This window comes from Vipera berus (assembly GCF_964194415.1).
Source record: "Vipera berus genome assembly, chromosome: 1".
NCBI classification, from domain to species: Eukaryota; Metazoa; Chordata; class Lepidosauria; order Squamata; family Viperidae; genus Vipera; species Vipera berus.
In genome coordinates, this window is record NC_138202.1 from 250,516,820 (window position 1) to 250,536,988 (window position 20,169).

Here is a 20,169-nt window from a genome sequence, read left to right on the forward strand (position 1 = left end):
ATCGGTTTAATGTTAATATTCATTATTTTAATATTTTAATGTTATCTTATTGCATTTACTTGGTTATAAGCTGCCTATAGTCCCCTCTTGGTGAGATGGGTGGCATATAAATTTAATAAATAATAAATGAAGACTCTGTTCTTTGGGAAGTTAGTTCCTTTAAACATTCTTCATAGGATTTGGCTTCCTTCATCATCATGGTTACTTCTTTGTGATGCAATAGCACCTTCTCCATGTCCCTTTTAAAGTATTGTATTTAGAATGCTGTTACATTCTGACTTGGATGCAGTGCTTTTTCTAATGCAGCCCAATATTTCTAAACTTCTGCCTACTTATATTCAGCTAGTGGTTTATTAGAATCTCTAAATCATGTGCAGTGCTGTCAAGCAGATCTTTTCAATCCTATATCTATGCACATGATTTTTCTTGCTTCAATGCAGGACCTAAAAGTTATCACCATTGATTCTCATCTTTAATCCAGTGTTAAAGTTTTTACTTGGAATTGTGATGTTGTCCTCTGTGATGTTAATCTCACAAATTTGTTCAATATTCCTTCCTCTCCTTCCTCTGGATGATTTAGAAAGGTGCTGAAAAAGCTGAAGTCTATCAGGTTCTATCTACAAGATATTTCAATATTTTGCATGAAACATGACAGGTACTGAAAGAAAAACAACATTAGAGTAGGATCAAGAGCATCTTTTAGGAAAAGAGATCTCCATTAATAATCAGCTCCCTTTTATTTTCCCTGCAGTTCAGGAAATATAGCTGAGTAAGATCTGGATGTCATGAAGATGATGTTTCTTTGTGGCAGTAAATCAGGAGTGGTCAACCATTGACCTACACATACTATATGGTATTACTGCTACTTTGGTAGTGTGTGTGGGGTGGGTGAGTGGGTGTATTCTAGATTGCATTCTATTAACATAGAAACATGTGCAATACTATGTTATGCAGCAACAAACATGTTTGATACCAGTACAAAATAATGTCCTGTGTAACACTAGACATATTTACTCAAAGGTAAATCCCTATGTTCAGTAGTGTTCTGTACTAGCCTGCTACCGGCCCTGCAGAAAAGGCAGGGACAACCCCTTTACAAACGGCAAGAGGCTGGAATTACGCCTGCCAAATTTATAGCTACAAAAACAAACAAGACACGAACCAAGAAACAGGAGCTTTAAGAAACACGAACTATCCAAGCGGTTGCCTTCAGCAAACCAGCCCTCCCCACACATTCCCCTTATATAGAGTTCAGGGCGTGGCTTCTCTCTGCCTCCTTCCGAGAAGCCCCATTGCCTTCCTCTGTTTACTCCTAATTGACTGCCTCCTGCGTCGGGCGTCCTTGAACAGGGCCAGCTGTGGGTCATCTTCATCCACGCTGTCAGGCTCACACAGCTGGGTCTCCGTGGTGACCAAGTGGGAGGGGCCTGGCTGAGGGCTCTCATCAGCAAGATCTTCAACCCCCTCAGCAAGGTCTTCAACACCCCCCTCCTCCTCCTCCTCTGAGTCGTCCGACCCAACTGCCGAACCCACAGGCTGACCCTGAATCACAACAAGTAGGGACTAAAAGCTACAAGCAGAAGTGATTTGCTTTACTCATCCCAGCATAGTAAACCTTTACAGCACTGTTTCTCAACTTTGGCAACTTTAAGCACTCTGAGATTTCAATTCCCAGAATTCCCCAGCCAGCCATATTGGATCAATAGGCTCTTCTTCCACTGTTAACCAAGTACATCAAGAATGTTTCTATAATATGATTCTAAAAATGAAGAGTCTTCTTTATCTGTGGATGCTGGTGGTAGCCAGGAAGCAGTGGCAATGAGGTCAAAGACAGACCTGAGTTGCATTCTCCAAAATAGCCTGTTTCCTTCAATTTCAGGGAGAAATAGTTTTCTGTTTCTACTGAGGAAGAACATTACATTACCAGCCTAGTCATTTCCTACATATGAAAATAGAAAACATAGAAAAGGGAAAACCACATCCTAAGGGCATTTCTTATATTAAAGATCACATGTGCCGATGGTATGGCCTGCATTCTCTCTTGAAAAGCTGGAGAATGAGAAATGAAACTGCAATGAGCTTTAGCATAAAAATCCTGCTTTCTTCCAAAACAGTCAGTTTCCTATCAGATGAGACTTCCCGTGCCAACAGACACACTTTAGTGATGTTCTGCCAGTGACCATATTTGTAAGAACCTTCTTTAGTAATTTATGCTTTCCCTCTTCTATCCTGCAGGGTCTCCCTACAGAGACAAAATAACTATAGCCATTCTTCACTTGCAAGAGGAAGGCAAGCTGCACATGATGAAGGAGAAATGGTGGCGAGGAAACGGTTGTCCAGAAGAGGAAAGCAAAGATGCCAGTGCTCTTGGAGTACAAAACATTGGTGGCATCTTCATTGTTTTGGCAGCAGGATTGGTACTTTCCGTCTTTGTGGCAGTGGGGGAGTTTTTGTACAAATCCAAAAAAAATGCTCAGTTGGAGAAGGTAAATATTGCCCTTTTCACATTTAATTCTGCAATTATGGTCTAGTCAGAATCTCTTGGGCAACCAACCAAAAAGCCATTCTGATGTCTTTCATAGTTTTGCTCACATCATTAAAGTTCTTAGGGAATGAGCACTGCAGTTTTCATCTTTACAACTTTTAATGTGTCGTCAATATTTTTAATTGTAGCCAGCTTTCAGGACAAGTGACTATTTCTCCTCTTATTCAAGCTTGAAAAAAGACACCTTTTTACTCCTGGAAGTTCACTGCAGTTAATTTTATGGATGAAGAAGAAAGTGAAATCTGTTAATTGGAAACAAAATTAACCTTCTACAGATAGAGCTGGGTATTAACTGAAACATCTTTCTATCAGTCCAAACTCAGAAGTCTAAAAAACAGCTTTCTCTATGTCCTTACTGGAAGGTGTTTACTCTTCAACATATGACGATAGCATCTGGAAAAGCATTAAGTCAATATATTAAGGATTTACTATTGATTGTGATTTTATCATCTATAACTTGGACAGATTCCAGTTTTAAAATATAAAATTTTGAACTTATTTGATACTGGATCAACAGCTGGATGGCTGATTACTTTTCCAAAGAGACAAAAGCATCCATAGAAGTTTTGTTTCAGTACTTATCTGTATATATGTAATACGTAAAATGAGCAAACTTGTCTTTTATTTATATGGATTGCTATGAATATACATTTAAAAACAGGGAAAAATATGTTTTGCACAACTGAGGAGCTTGTGACCTCCTTCAATGCCTAATTTGGCATTACTATTATTAACCTTTACCTATTATTAAAATGTACAGTAAATCCAAGAAAACATACATAAAAACACGCACAGAGTATATATTTCTTTTGCAGATGCTATGCTTAATAGTTCTCATAATTTTAACAGTTTGGGGACTTCTGAATTTGCACTTGTAGATAAATCATACTTGTACCGCATTTATTTAGTATGCAGTTGTACGTAGTTCACTGGTGTAAGTGTGTATAGGTCACTATCTAGCTTTTTTCATTAGTAACACATATATATTTTTTTCAAAGTTCTGTTAGAAGAAATATTGATATTAACTTTTTTTAAAAAATGGATGAGGTCACAAGTTCCTTATCAATTCTTTGAATATGTATGTGTTTCACTAAATTATGGTATGAGTGAAAATTTAGTTTTTTGCTAATTATTGGGGATGTATTCATTCTGTCAAGATAGTTTTGGAGTTTTTAGTAATTAAAATGAACTATTCTTTTAGAAAATGGACTTCAATCATGAATGTATACATCATAATGGCTTTATCCTTTTTAAAAACAATATGTCAGAAATGAGTGATTGTTTTGTATTCTTGGTCTGTAATTTTTTATAAATATTACTTTATATATAAAATGAAAACATTTTATTGTGAGTTTTGTAATATAATTGAAGTTGCATTTAAGTGGCTTAGATGCAGCTTTAGTTAATATATGAGAATATGATGTGAACAGCATGACTTATCTTTCTAAGCACTGAATGAATATGCATATACCGGTATATAAAATATGATTTTACAATGATTTAATATTGCAATTCAGTTCATATATTAAGCAATCTTGAATTTTTTTCAAACATTTCTGTAATATAGCACTGATCTTTTTTCATTTGTGGTACACAATGATCTAGTTGTATGTGTTTCCTACATGGAGATATAATAGTGGGAGATTATGGCTGTGCGTATGGTAGATTCTACCTTAAAACTGAGCTTTGTTTATAATAATCTGAATGAAAAAGAATAGAGAACATGGACTTATGTGCCAAATCGAGTTCAAGGACTTAGTAAGTGCTGTTTTTCTCTTTGACTGATGATGATCACATGTTCCACACACATATTTAAAGGAACGTTCTACACAGCTTTAGGTGACTATACGTAGAAGCCTTACTGAGTTAGAAACCCAGATGATGATAATGATGATGATGATGATGATGATGATGATGATGATGATGATGATATAAGATTTACATTCCATCTCAAATAAGCTAGAAGTGTTCATAATTTTTGGGAGGCTGGCATTCTAAACATGTTCAGTTTAGTGCAGGTAGAAACTACTTGAGTTTTGAACATCACTGGAATGAAGGTGATGGAAGCACTACAAGTTAGTGCAAGTAATAATTTCTGCCCTGTTGTGCTTCAGCTGAATGCCTAACATGAATTATGCCCTCCTGATTTTTAAAAACCCACATGACACATATTATTAAGACAACACAACATTTTTGGATCAGTTCAGAAAATGTGCCACAGTGTGCATATGAATGAAAAAATACTACTTCTTTATAGCTTTTGTAAGTTGCTCTGTGTGTGTGTTTGTGTGTGTGTGTGTGTGTGTGTGAATGGAATTGAGAGCTGCTCTGGGTAGTTGTTTGAAAGATTTGCAGCCATAATGTTATGTTTCTATCACCATGTACCATGAAACACATTCTTGGAATCGAATTTGAAGCGCTGCACAGCCTTACCATATAATGTCTTCATTTTAGAGACATGTTGTACTGTATGCATTTTCATTTTCTTGTTTGATTTAAAAGCTATTTCTTAGCATATAACCCAAACACACAATGTTTTGAGCTGATTCTGAGGCACTATGATGACTATTCTAAAAATGAATAGCCATTGCTTATTTTATTGATGAGGCTGCATGGCCATGCCACTGTGGCAATATAATCAATCAAAAATATTGTGGCACTTTAAGGGCTATCAAGGAATGTTTGGCCCATAGTTCCATCAGATGTACAAATCAGACTATCTATTCAACTTCTTGCTGCATTGAACTCTATGAACAGGCACTTTCAAAGTGCCTGTGGGGAAGCAGACCCATGTGAATAAATTCTCAGTTTCTAAGTTAATTATTTCCTTATGGCAAAAACAGGAATTACATTCTCGTGAAACGAATCCCGGAAGTCAACAATCAGATTGATCATATCAACTACTTCTCTTTTTCTTTTTCTTTAAATAATTGAATTGGCTACATTAAGCTGTTAGCTGCCGATCATTGAGCCGTTAGCATCTGATCTTGTCAATGCAGCCATTGCTAGGAAGTAGGTGTTTGCAACTTTTCTCCTTGATAACATTTAACATTTGAGTTGGGTATGATATGGTCAGAAGTATTTCTCATTTGATGACTTCGTCACTGCAGACGTTTGTGGGTATAATTCACTTTTTGGTGCTAAATCACAATTCCCGATGTCAAATGGATTTATGATGCTGTCTCTCACCTTTTCTTAGATCAGAAGAGGTCTTGAAGAATGTGCTCCTGTGGTTATCACCACCATCACCTTAATTTAATAATACTGTGGAAGAGTTTAGTTTGAAAATGATCATCACATCTGTTTTTCATTCTGTTTAGCAAGTGAAAAATGATGTCCCATTGTCTGAAGGCCACACTATGTCACTTTTGGATTTGGTCCCATCTATATTTCTCTGCAACAGGGACGCGGTGGCTCAGTGGGTTAGGACGCTGAGCTTGTCGATCGGAAGGTCGGCAGTTTGGCGGGTCGAATCCCGAGTGCCGCATAACAGAGTGAGCGCCTGTTACTCGTCCCAGCTTCTGCCAACCTAGCAGTTCGAAAGCACGTAAAAATGCAAGTAGAAAAATAGGGACCACTACGGTGGGAAGGTAACAGCGTTCCGTGCGCCTTTGGCGTCTAGTCATGCCGGCCACATGACCACGGAGATGTCCTCGGACAAGCGCTGGCTCTTCGGCTTTGAAACGGAGATGAGCACCGGCCCCTAGAGTCGGAAACGACTAGCACGCATGTGCGGGGGAACCTTTACCTTTTATATTTCTCTGCAACATCGATTTTTTAAAAAACAAAACAAAACCCTTTGACAAATAGTCATCAAAATCTATCGGTCTGCTTCTATCTGCAAACACATAGGTAGACACGATAATTTGTAAATGACCTTTATAACACTGAATATTCAGTTTAAAAGTATATTAGTGAGATCTTTAGGAGCAAGAAGAAAAGAACCTCAGATATGCATGACAGAGAAAGAAAGAAAAAGAGAGGGGGAGAGAGACAGAGAGAGAGAGAGAGAAAGAGAAAGAAAGAAAGAAAGAAAGAAAGAAAGAAAGAAAGAAAGAAAGAAAGAAAGAAAGAAAGAAAGAAAGAAAGAAAGAAAGAAAGAAAGAAAATTAGTGAAATATGAAGATATATTGCTATTTTAATGAAATGTATATTCTAGATTTTCTTAATCCAGGAAAGATTTCAAACCATACAAACAGTGATTACTATCAATATGTATGATTTATGTTGTGAAGTTTTCTTTGTACACCAAGGAATATATATTTAAATGAATTGTAAAAAAAGAAAGGCATATGTATCTTGATCAAAGTAAATTTGTTAAATAATACCATAATTCTAGTATTGGTTGCCTGAAAAATTTCAGCAGAGTCTTATTTCTATGAAATCATCACAAAATAACCAGATCTAAAGCAGTCAAATATTTTGGAGATTTACATTTATTTTATCATTGCTGTTCTTTTTCTTTAATCAGTTCTTGAATTAGAAAAGACCAAAGGAATCATGGACCATCTTCCATGCTGTTTTTGTAACTAGGTTACAATTTAGCAAAATTGGCAGTGGATGCACTTTGATTTCATTAAGTCCTCTCTTTTTTCTCCCATAAATCAAATATGGATGAACAAATAAATAAATCTATATCTTACAAATAATATATATGTCTGAGAATGCTTTAGGACAAATATGCAACAATAAACATTTTTGTATGGATTGAAAGTTAAAATTAATAGAGAAACACAAAATACATACATACTTTACATACTTTTAAAAAAAATACATACTTTTTTTAAAAAAGTTCCCTCGTGTGGTTAAATAGTCATGTTTTCTGATATGCAGTACCTTAGTGAATGCAAGTGAATGTGTGAGCATGTATATGTGTGTGTGTGCATGTGTATTTATATATACTATATATATATACATACGTACATACACACACAAAAATAGAAAATACAAAGATGCTTAATGGTTTTTGGTTTTGTTTTAGATGTTTTATGTGCTCAAATCATTTTTTGACCTTGGAAACTGTCTGAACTAATCCCTGAAGTTTTCTTGGCAAGGCTTTTCAGAAGTGGTTTGCCCTTGCTTCTTCCCTAGGACTGAGAGAGTCACTGGCCCAAGGTCACCTAGCAGGCTTAGTGCCTAAGGTGGGACTAGAACTCATGGTCTCCTGGCTTTTAGCCACTTAACCATTACACCAAACTGTCTCTTCTGTAAATTTATTAGCTTTATTTTAAATCATGTTCTCTTGGACAATTATATTGTCTAATTAGCATAATTATAATTAGCATAATTTTTCCTAAGTTACAGGTAGCTTATACAACCTTCAGATATTATATTTATTAAGTTTTAAGAACTGACTATTCCTTATTTACATAAAAATAGATATCAGCTGAGGCAATGCTGCTTTGAAGTTTTAGTATAAGAAATGAGTAAAAAATATAACCATGGAACTTATCAAACATCAAAGGAAAATGTCTAAGTTGGTCTTTCTGATTTTTAACCTTTAGTCAAAATACTACATTGGATCCTCTTGGCTTGCATTGGAGCCAAGGAGCACACTTGAAAACTACTTCAAATTCAAGTCAATATTTTAAAATATTTGCATCCTTATTTTCATTTTAAATCTACCATTCCATTCTTGCCTTATTATTTATAATTCAAAGAGACACTGTTATGTTATCTATTTGGGAAGCATATATATTAACTACACATTTGTTTTTTGAGATAAGTGCAGAGCAATTTTCATTTTTAATTGCTTCTATTAGCAAATGACTCAGTCCATGCCTATAACTTTATGTTGGCACTTAGCAGACATTCACTAAGCATATTCAGAAACTAAAGTTGCATTAAACAATTACCCATCTGTTTACAGCTGATGTAGATGATTTGCTGTGGTTAAGCTACTCTAGTCATGTATATGAAACAAATGCTTTGCTTAAATTACCGATAGTGCTTTGAAGTTTGAAGATGCTGGTTAGAGCAGTAGTCAAGATGCCAAATAGCTCTTTGACAGTCAAATTAATTCACAGAAATAATAGGAAAATATCAGGGTAGTATAAACCATCTCCCCCTGCAACCTTTTGGACAGCAGGAACTGGTTCCGAGCAGTGAGATTTTTTCATGGACTGGAGGAGGCGTGGTTTCGCATGCTGTCTGCATCCCATGGATGGGTCTTCCCTTGTTTGCATGGTCCGGTGCCTGCCAGTCCACAGACTGGAGGTTGGGGACCCCTGATATAAACTATTATAAAGTCCTTTTAAATTCTACAAAGGAAGACCAGGCTAAAACTATGATATAATATTAATGTTAAATACAAAAGCAGAGCGCTTTCACTTTGTATACTTTACCAGCCTTGAAAAAAATAAAAAAACATAACTTATTTTTTTTCACAGTAAAAACAATGCATTTGGACAGTCTGAAAGTGTGAAATGCATCTTCTACTTTAATGACAATTGTAAAAGTTGGGCATTTTTCTTGTGTGAGATTCAGATTCAGCCCAAGACCTTTTTCTGTCTTCGAATGACACTTGATGATGTAGTCATGATTTATTTCTCCATTCCTTATCATTGCAAAGGATGCTGAACCTGATCCAGGGAAAATGAATGGAGGCATAGCTATGGCTACCAATTTTTATTAATAATTTATTTTATCATTTATTTATTAAACAAATTTATATTGCCACCCAACTATGCATAAATGGTGCTGGGTGGCTCACTTTTTTAAAAAAAATCCATCATATAATAAACCCCCACCCTGCAATCAGCTTAGCCACTTTATTGGCTTTGTTTCCACTTGTGCTCCCCAGGCCCACTGACAAAACCACATCTTTAGGGGCCTTTCAGAAAAATAGCAAATGGGGGGGAGCAACCATACCTCAGTGGGAATGATGTTCCATAAAGAAGACTCCACGACGAGAAGGCCCTTTTTAATGCTATCACCGGTTGACAATCCCTAATTGATAGGACCTGTAACATGCCTGCCTTCCCATCCTGCTGGGCTGGATAGATGTAATAGGGAAAAAGCACCAAGCCTATTTCTCTTTATGAGTTGCCATGTTTTGCAGCCCAAGTTCTGTAGTTCTAATATAGCATACTCCTTTATGTGTTGCTACCCACTGCTCTCTAGGATCTGTAACTTACTATCAGGCTTACACAGTTTGATAGTAAAGCTGCCCCTGTATACAGTATACAGTATATACATCATTATACATACATTATACACACATTATCATTATAATAGTCCTGGGTAAAAAAAACAGACTATACTATTTTAATATGCATTCAGTTTGAGAATACAAACTGGATAGGCCAGTCAGCTCAGAAACTCAGGACTGCATCTTGCATCTAGTTTTTTCTTCCAGTATAGAAACAGTTTGTGCAAAAACCCCAAAGAGTTAATTCTTTTGGAGCATTTGTGAATTTAATTTGTAAAAGAACATTCCTTAAAACAAAGCCATATTTTTTTACAGGTAGATACATACACCCAAATCTTCTATACAAAAATAGCAATAGTCTAAATAACTCTTTGTATTTTTTAATCCTTGACTTTTTATTTTATTTTCTTGGTTATATGAGAACAATATTTCTTAAAAAACCAACTGACCTGAGTTCTAATAACAGTATTAGGATACTGACTAGTACATATAACTGTTTTCTGGACTTTGTTCCTTGATACAGTGTGGTTTGTTATCAAGTATCTGAGAAGGATCTGCATGGAAGACACAGAAGAATGAAAGTCATACTGTGTTATAGGCAGGTCCTTTGTCTTCCTCTTTCTAAGTGTTAGATATAACACTCCTGCTTCTTACATTGTTCTAAAACCAAGAATATAGAAATTCTGTGTTTGAAGAAACAATGACATATTTCATGAAACGTTCCCTTAGTAGACATGGGAAAAGGCCATCAAGAATGGATTCATAGTTTTTTGTCCAAACTGGGCACTTCAGTTTATCAATTTACAATCACAATGTTCTTTCCTAATACATGAAGTAAATTAATACATTTTTACCAAGTAGGAATTTATGACTGTGGTTAAAGGTATAGTCTCTCTCTCTTTTCATATCCATTGTACAAATAGATTCATAGATTCAAAATCATGTTGAGTTAATCGAGCATCGAAGATGTTCATGCATTGTGAAGTCTTGTCCATAAGTTATCTTTTCCAAGAACTTTTTTTTACTAATTTCAGAATATTACAGGTAACTATCTTCAGATATAGTCTACAATATATTCCACAGTTTCATAAGTTTCTTGAAATCCCTCTCTAATAACTGCCTAAGTTAGCATTGCGATGAAGTCAGTTGCATGATAGCAAACAGTTAGCAATTCAAATCTTAAAGTATACAGTAGTTTAAAATGTACAAAAATAGCTCAGTTTTCTAAAGTTTCTGGTTCAATTGAGACTAGTCCAGTTCCACAGAATATGGACCATTGAGTGACTTGACATCTTTTTTCATAAATGTATGCTTTTAAATAGAAAATCAATTATTTTATCATGATTCTGGCATTACCAAAGTTAGCAGAATGTTACCAGCTTCCAGTGCAGGTATCTTGCTGTGTTTTTAGAATGGTCCTATTATAATCCTTATGGAATGGGAATGGCCTCTTACAGAATGGGAACTGCCTCTTGCAAGAAAATACAGTGTCTTATATTCAGAATTCGTACAAACATGGAAGAACTCCTGGAATTACTGTCTTACTGCACTCCTTCTGCCCACTTCACTGAAACGAAACTTTACTGCAGAACCTACAGAAAAATAGGATGAGTTTCATAACAATCACATCATCTTTTATTTGTCCAGTCTCTGTACATCTATTGCCCTTCATGTATGGCCCTAAGAAGTATTAGTGTCTTCGCTAGTTTGCTTTGACAAACAGGAAAAGAAAAAAAAAAGTGGGCTGTGTATCTTCTACCTCTTGATACACCACAGCCCAAACTGTTTCATTATCTCCCCCCAGTGGCCTCATATACATGTTGAAAAGAAGGATGACAGAATGAAACCTTGTGGAATTCCGCATGAAAGAGAGCCCACGAGGCAGATCAGCAATTGCCCAATATCATCCTCTGAGATCTCTCTGAGAGGGAAGAATGGAACCACACAAGTGCAGTCCCATCAACCCCAACCTAGATCCACAGGTGAGTCAGCAAAACTCAAAGGTCTTCACTTCAGTTGATCGTTAGTAATTACCCATCACTGACAAGCCTTTGTTCATTAGTTAGTAGCAACCTAATGTTGGCATTAGATAAGACTTCACCTAGCCCCAGAACATTCTTGCCACAATTGTCCTCCTCACAGAATATATTCTTGGTAAAAGAAAGGTAAAGATTAGAAATCGGCAAACCTGACAGTTCACATTAACAAATATCTTGGTCTTATTTTACTACCTTCCAGTTAGGAATATATAACATTCTATTTTCTTCAGGAGAAAATTGTGGCTAGTTCTAGCAGGAAGAACCTTCTGTTACTGCACAAACCAGTGTTGGACTGGTAGAATAATTCAAATTTATAAATAGGAAAGCCAGTAGAAACTAAAAAAAAAACCCCAAACCTCCCTTTCAATCTTCTTAGAAAGAATCTCTGCAGTTTCTAAGACTGCCAGTCATCCACAGGCTTAAAATCTTGTACTACCTTAAAGAAGAAACTTTTTTAATTTTATTCTTGGCAAATTCTAGATCTGGAGACTAATTAATCTCTTGGGTTATTTGATAAACAAGTGAAGGAAAAGCAATTTGTGCCATTGACCCTCAAATTGAATGGTTAATTATAATAGTGTTAAAATCGAAAATGATGCCTCTGTTTTTGTTTTTAAAGTTTGTGAATTATAAGATGTGAGCTAACTGGGTTTACTGTTTTGCTTCTCAGATTTACTATTTTAATAATTTCAAGATAAATCAGTTCTTAAATATTGCCATAAATAATGGAGATCAGAACTACGAAATCGTCTAAAAATATCAGTGGTCATTTAGATAATATGCATCATCTGATATCAATTTAAAATAGAAATATGGTTGATTCACATGATTAACAATGCTCTAATGTTACATATAAAGCAAAATAAATATTGGAAACAATTCTTAATTTCTTACAATGCATTATTCATTTTAACAATTTAGCAATATATATATTTGAATTTATCTGGTTCAGGGAGCTCACATTTCTTACTTGGCTTTAATGATCTGGACTGTCAGCTAACATCTTCATTATTTGATATTCTTGGAGAAATGGTAATCAGAAACTTATTAGGAAAAAAGTAAGGGAAATCTGGCAACTTTCAAAACAAATAAACATAAAAGCACTTTGATGCAGATGATGGTAGAACAACTCATCATATCAGGTATAAACGGAAAAGTTTTTTTAAACAAGATTTCAAATACCATCTGTCATGCAAAGCTGGAAGTAATAGATTTCTGAGTAAAGCTTGTAGATTACTACTAAATTTTGACAGTCAAGTTTATACGAACTTCCTTGAACTAAAGAGATTAGTGTTAAGCAGGGGATAAACAAGGAATATGTTTTTTTTTTAAGAAAACTAGAAGGGAAACAATGGCAGACCGGTCCAAAATTTAAAACAAGAAAAAGAAGTTACGATATAGGTATTCTTTCTCTTCTCCAAAATTTATTTTTCTGTATATCAAATAGTTATGCAACATGTTGTCTTCCTGTCAATATAAATGAGCCAATAAAGTAGCGCTTGGAGAGTATAAGTGATTTGATATATACGTAATAATAGGCCTATATGTATTTAATTAATCTCAGTTACTGACTCTCAAGTTTGTTTGCTGTTGTTTACTTGAAAAGAGCTGCCGAGTAAAGTACAGATTTCTGTATATCAGATACAGATACCAGAAATCTGTTTGATGGATTTCTATGATCTATTATTATGTGTGTGGTGATACTTGATATTGCAGAGAACTGGAAAACCAATTTTGTCACCAAAGATGAGTGCCACTTAGCAAGATGTCTCCAGTGGGCCTAGTTCCTCCTGGAAAAAACCATGGAGTTGTTAGGAATGAGAGAAAGAGAATATTAAATAAGTTTGAAATAGCTAATAAATACAAAACTATCCTCCTATTTTTTTTTAATTTTTTAATCAGTCAAACAGTATTATAGACTATTTTAGATTCTATTGTATGATAATTACTGCACTTCCATATTGTAAAATGAACACCGTAGATAATTTATGCAACACATAGATATCTTTGCATAGTTTGAGCAAGAAAACATTTAATAATGATAAGACATCTATTTATTAAATTTATATGTTGCCCATCTCACTTAAGAGGTGACTCTAGGCCTGGCATATCAAACTCACGATGACACATGACATCGCGCAACATATTGTGACTTTTTCCCCATTGCCGGCAATGGGGTGGGCACGGTTTTGGCGTGATGCATTCAGCCCATGGGCTGGCAGTTTGACATGCCTGCCCAAGTAAAATAAAAAAAATAACAAAGTTGGAAGGAACCTTGGAGGTCTTCCAGTCCAATCCTCTGCTTAGGCAAGAAACCCTATACCATTTCAGACAAATGGTTGTCTAATCTCTTCTTTAAAATTTCCAGTATTGCACCATCCACAACTTCTGGAGGCAAGTCATTCCATTTTTCATTAATTGTTCTAACTGTCAGACAATTTCCTTAGTTCTAGGTTGCTTCTCTCCTTGATTAGTTTCCTGCCTTCAGGTGCTTTGGGGAATAGATTGATCCCCTCTTCTTTGTGGCAGCCCCTTAGATATTATTACAACCCTGCTATCATGTCACCCCAAGTCCTTCTTTTCATTAATCTAGAGTAGGTAAGTCATTACAATTGACTTAAAATTAACAGAGATGGCAAAGAAGGGAGCAAGATGCACATGGGGTGGGTGTGGGGTCTTATCTCAGTACTTCAACCACTTCCAGATTGAACAAGATGTTCCAGAGGGTAGGAGTAGAAAATATACTTCTCCTGTCAGCCAGAATTCCTTGACTAACAGGGTCCACAACATGCCCCTTCTGCTGGTGCAGGGGTGAGATTGTTCCTCGGGTAACATGACTCCATGCCATAAAGGGATTTTAAAGATAATAACCAATACCTTGAATTGGATCTGGAAGCAAAACAGCAACCAGTACAACTTGCACAACGGTGCTATAACTTGACTTACCCTAGGAGCCCCAAGAAATGTCCACGTGTTTGTATTCTGTGCCAGCTGTAGCTTCCAAATATACTTCAGCTTTTGCATTTTTTAATCCCGTTCCTCCTTTTGGGAGTTTGGGTAGCTGGGTGGATAGAATTTAACAAAGCAAAAAGGAGGTGCCAAAGACATAAATAACTTTATGAATGTCATTCAGATGTGTGAGCTAACAACTTTCTGGATAGAGCTCCCTTTAGATAGAGATCATTCATTTCTTCTTTCTTAGGATCAAATTAAATAATTTCCTAATTCTTGATCTCCCGTGTCACCATCCAAGTAGGGAGAGAGTTTCAGAAATGAATCCAAGAAGCAGTTCTGGGAGTAAAGACAGTTTCAGATTTTCCTTCTCTGTTGTTTCCCAGTCTAATATATCTTCCCACGTTGCTAATGTCCTGCTGAAGAAGTATCTATTCATCTATCAGTCTGTCTGTCTGTTTGTCAGTCTCTCTGTCATATAATCTATCCATACAGAAAGAAAATGGGAAACACTGAAAATGGGGAAACACTGAAGAGTTTTTATATTTACAACACATTGAGTCACACCTGGCTACTTTGTACAAAAAAACAACAACAATACCCCCCCCCAAAAAACAACAACTGGGAAAATTGTAATTCTGTAAGTCCTTTTGCTCTGAAGAGTGGCAACATCTTCACTTTATGCATAGGGTTTCCTTGATAGGTCATACCATTATTCAGGGATAGCTTATCAATATATATATATGACCTGCCACTGCTGTGGCTACTGCCTGTAGATGGCTTTGGGCTAGACTGAAACAGGAAATAAGATTTGTCCCATGTCTGGGACTAAGCAAGTGTATTCTGAATGCTTAACAAATGTTTAAAACATATATATATATATATATATATATATATATATATATATATATATATATATATATATATATATATATATATATATATATATATATATATATATATATATATATATATATATATATATATATATATATATATATATATATATATATATATATATATATACAGTATATATGTATGTATGTATGTATATATAGTATATGTATATGTATATATGTATATATAGTACATATGTATGTATATGTGTATATATATATTCAATGTATTCGAAAGAAAGTCTGAAGTTAAATAAAAAAGCCTCTGATTTGACATCTGGATTTGAGCAAAACTTTGCAAATGGGAAAATAGTCTGTACAATCTGTATGTAACTTTCCAAAACTCATAATATATACTAAACTTGTCTTCATGTACCTGTGCTGCATAATACAATAGTGACAAGAAGTAGTGGTCCCAATGTAAAATGGTGTGTCTCTCTCTCTCTTGTGTGGGGAGGAGAGAGGGAGTGAGAGCACAACAGCTGCATAGTTGTTTGTTTTGGGTTACAATTTCATCATTGTAACAATTATGATATGAGATTTCATGGTCAGAGGAGTCTGTTCTGTATCTTAAATTAATCAGGCACTAATGAATTTTGGTTTGGGGAAAACAGTGCAAAGTGTAGAGGACTGGATGCTAAAACAGCAGAAATACCCACAGAAAAAATAGCACGCCTTGTGATCATAGAACTCCTTGGATTTGATTTAAAATGGTACTTTTAGTTGTAAGCCCATATCTGTGCAAGCGTGGATACAAGTACAAAGACTACTGTTCCAACAATAAACAATGTATGAAGATATATTTTCAAATGTTGGCTTTTTCCCTCTCTTGAATTTACTAAAATTCAGCCAAAATGATCAAATCATCAGAAGTAACAAATCTGTTACAAGTGCTATACACCTGCTTCTGTTGAAACAAGATAGAAACACTGAAACCTGACAAAAATGAAGACACACTGACAGCTTTTTCTTTTTCTGATGACCTGCTGTTAACCGTACAAAACCATACTCTGATTCATGGTAACCTTGGTAGTAGATATAGTCTATATAGCCTCAATTATGCATCTCCCTGTGGTTTTTAAAGTGATTTGTATTATTAAGCTGGATTGAAAAAAAAGAAAAGCACGGGACTATCCTGAGCTTTACAATTTACTTCAAGGGTGAGCATCAAACAATGCACTGAAAGCTTTTTGGGTTGTTTTTTTTTGCAAAAGCTCTTTGCAAACTCTTTATTGTGTACAAAGCATCTGGAATTCCTGTGGCATTGTATTCCTGACAGGATTAAGAGGATACAGTTTCATTTCTTTTGATTTGCAATGCAGGGGAATAATTTAGGTATCAATTGTTTCTGGTTATATTGCAAAAGTGTTTTATGTAGTGCACACCTAAAAGTGTGCTGAGCATATTTCTCTCAAGCCATTTGGTTTCCAGTTTCCTTGTCAGAAGTTGGGAGTGGCGATAAAGTCCCTGTTGTCTATAGAGATTCTCAGTCATCCAGGTCATGGTTGTCACAAAGGTGCTTTTTCAAAAGGCAATTGGACTATGTTTTTTCCCTGAGGAAGAGGATATTTCACTTCTCATCCAAGAAGTGATGAAGCTTCTTGGAGGAGAAGTAAAACATCTTCCTCAAGGAAAAAACAGCCCAGCTGCCTTTTGAAAAGCACCTTTGAGACAAGGTCCCTGTTGATTTTAGATGTAATGAAGGGTCCTTAATGTTCTCTGAAACATCTGCAAAACAACCAAACTCAGGGAGTACCAAGGGCCCTTTTCAAACCTGAACTACAAATATTTTCCTTTATTGGTCTAGGACTAGGTGTAATTTTTACATGAGTGAGCAATTGCTGAATTCCAGGGTATATACCAAAGGAAACTAAATGTTTTAAAACAGATGAATGCAATATAAAAACTTTTCAATTTTGTCATTATTTTCACTTTCCTGGGGTGTAGCTTTCAACTTTTTGATCTCTTTTCTTGGTATCTGATTTTTCAGTACTATTATAAATTTAACTTAGCATCATTTAATACAAAAGTAATATTTAAATTAAACATTTATTCAGAATAAATATGCATTATTTTGAAAAGTCAGAATGTCATGATCTGAAGAACTTTGCTGGCAGCAACTAATGAAAAGAGGTGTTTGAATGTACATTTATCATGAGAATACCTGTGAACATATATGTTCATTAGCTGACGCCTTTTGGAATATCCACTGAAGGCTTCTATTTGTACAACAGTAATCTTTGTTGCACGGGGTTTCAGCAGGATGCAAAAGAGGATCTTTTCATTTCAGCTACATCACTTTCCATGTGTGCAATTATCAGCTGTGACTCATGCAATCATCACCTCATTAAATCACCATGCAATATACATGGGATCAACTCCTTATATGTAATATACATCATTAGAACCTACCCAGAAAATAAAATGTTTTCAAAAAGCCGAAACAGCTTGATGGCAGTTTAACCATACAAGATGCATATTTAAAATATAACAATGTTGTTAGGAGATTTTGGCAGAAGAACACCATATATTTAAGGGTTAGCAGGACTGAGCAAGCAGAAGCTTTATAGTTCCAGTTGAGAAATGACTCAAAATTTGGACTTGGGAGCAGATGTTTATCAATCTTTTCACATACTTGGTTGGCCTAAGCTTCAGCTAGAAATTGAAAACAAATGACTTGATTAATATCAAATGATGAATTAATCTATGTGATACTGTAACAACACAATAATAATGTTATGATTTTCTATTTTCTTCTTTTCATTTTTCCCCACACATCTCCTATAGAGGTCCTTTTGTAGTGCCATGGTAGAGGAGCTGAGAATGTCCTTGAAATGTCAGCGTCGGTTAAAACACAAACCACAGGCTCCTGTAATTGTGAAGACAGAAGAGGTTATCAACATGCACACATTTAATGACAGAAGGTTGCCAGGAAAAGAAACTATGGCATAGAGCTGGGAGACCACCCAACCCCAAGCACAAACTGTTGTTTTTTTGTTTTTTTTCCTTTCCTTTCCTTTCCTTCCCCCCCCCAAAACCAACGTTTGCGAGAATGTTTCCTGTGGAAATATGCAACCTGTGCAAAATAAAATGAGTTACCTCATGCCACTGTGTCTATGAACTAGAGACTCTGAGATCTAAGCAGTTGCAAAGGCCAGACTCGAATCACAAGCATCGCAGAGCAACCATATTTGTCAGGGGAGGGAGGGGTTGGGGTGTTGGCATTCCACCGTTTGTCATGGGGGGGGTCCACCTTTCTGTAGCAAAAGCAAAAGTTCTGTGGGAATTTTCTGGAGTCACAGTGAGAAATGGCAGGTTTCTTTCTGAAGTACATCAGGGACTGCAGAAGCAATCAAACAGCTTCAAAGAAGTAACTACTGTTACCAGAGGAGTGTCTGAAAAATAATAACTCAAAAAACTCACAGAAAGAAAGAAAAAAACTCTGTTCTGTACGGTTGAGCATAGAAGATCTTGTAATTGCTAACCAAAGTCAATATGGGCCTGCCAGCTGATAGGAGCTCATTCAGAGGAAAAGTCATGAAAAAGGAAACCGTAAATAGAAGAATGAAAACAGAAAGGGTTACTTGCAATTTTTGTTCCTCTTGCTGTGTCATTCACCTGAATAAAAGATAAAACCTATGCTAATAGAAAAATCACATAATTCATCAGTGTTGGAGCTTGGAGAGAATCCAAAGGAGGTGGGCCATATTTTAAATAAGAAAAAAAAAGTTTTCCCTCAGTTTCTTTTCTTAAAGATGATGTTCCTTATGATGCCTAACTATAAGCAATTCTGTCATTGTTTAACTGTGAAGCAAAGTACACATTTGATATAGCAGAAGAGTGTAATTTGTAGCCCTGAACAGGGTCTGGAAAATTCTTGTTCCTGCTTCAAAATGAACTCAAGGGAGCCTGCGGTGTTCTCACAAGGAGCTGAAATATAGATGACCACCTAGCCAGCAGGGAAAGTGGAGAACTTGAAAACTGGACTGCATTTCTCAATACGATCAACGGTGTTTAAATGAGCAACATTCTGGAGCCTTTTTTCCCCTCATCCAAAAACAAGAGGGAAAAGAATGTTCAGATTTATTTGTGGAAATGCAAGATTTCTATGAAAATAGTTTTTTGTATGGACATTTTTTTGTAATACTTTTTAAATCAACAATCTCAAGAGCCCGCGTTTCAATCACGGTCAGGGGTGTGGTGCAAAGGGTGGCTGGTAGTGCGTATGCACCACCAACGTTTGGTGAAAACTATTTTTATCATGGAAAAAAATGGGGGGATCTTAGAAGAGAAATATTTTCAAGTTAGATAATATAATATCTAGGTGCACTACCAATACTGCTTATAATACCACACCCTTGGTTTTCACTAGCCTGATATTATGCTGTAATGAACCAATGTGTGTAAATTATGAAAGACACAGACCTCTTGACCACATTGTGATAACAGTTGAAGTACACACAGTTTGCTGTTTGAATCCAATGCACAACATTAAAAAAACAACAATGATCACGACACATACATAAAGAAAATTGTCCGTTTTCAGTTGTTTTCTGGGAAGGGTGGGTTGGGAATTTCAGTGTGATT

The 20,169-nt window shown here is 35.7% G+C and overlaps 1 protein-coding gene across 1 annotated transcript in view; it reads left to right on the plus strand.

Moving 5' to 3' along the window:
* Positions 1–18,534, plus strand: part of GRIK2 (glutamate ionotropic receptor kainate type subunit 2) — a gene marked incomplete at both ends in the record, with an annotated part of 565,573 nt that extends 547,039 nt beyond the window's left edge. The window contains 2 exons of the mRNA XM_081312641.1: positions 2,236–2,486; positions 18,370–18,534. Of these exons, the coding sequence (XP_081168767.1) occupies positions 2,236–2,486; positions 18,370–18,534 (416 nt within the window). The remainder of the gene's footprint in view (positions 1–2,235; positions 2,487–18,369) is intronic.
* Positions 18,535–20,169: the final 1,635 nt, after the last annotated feature.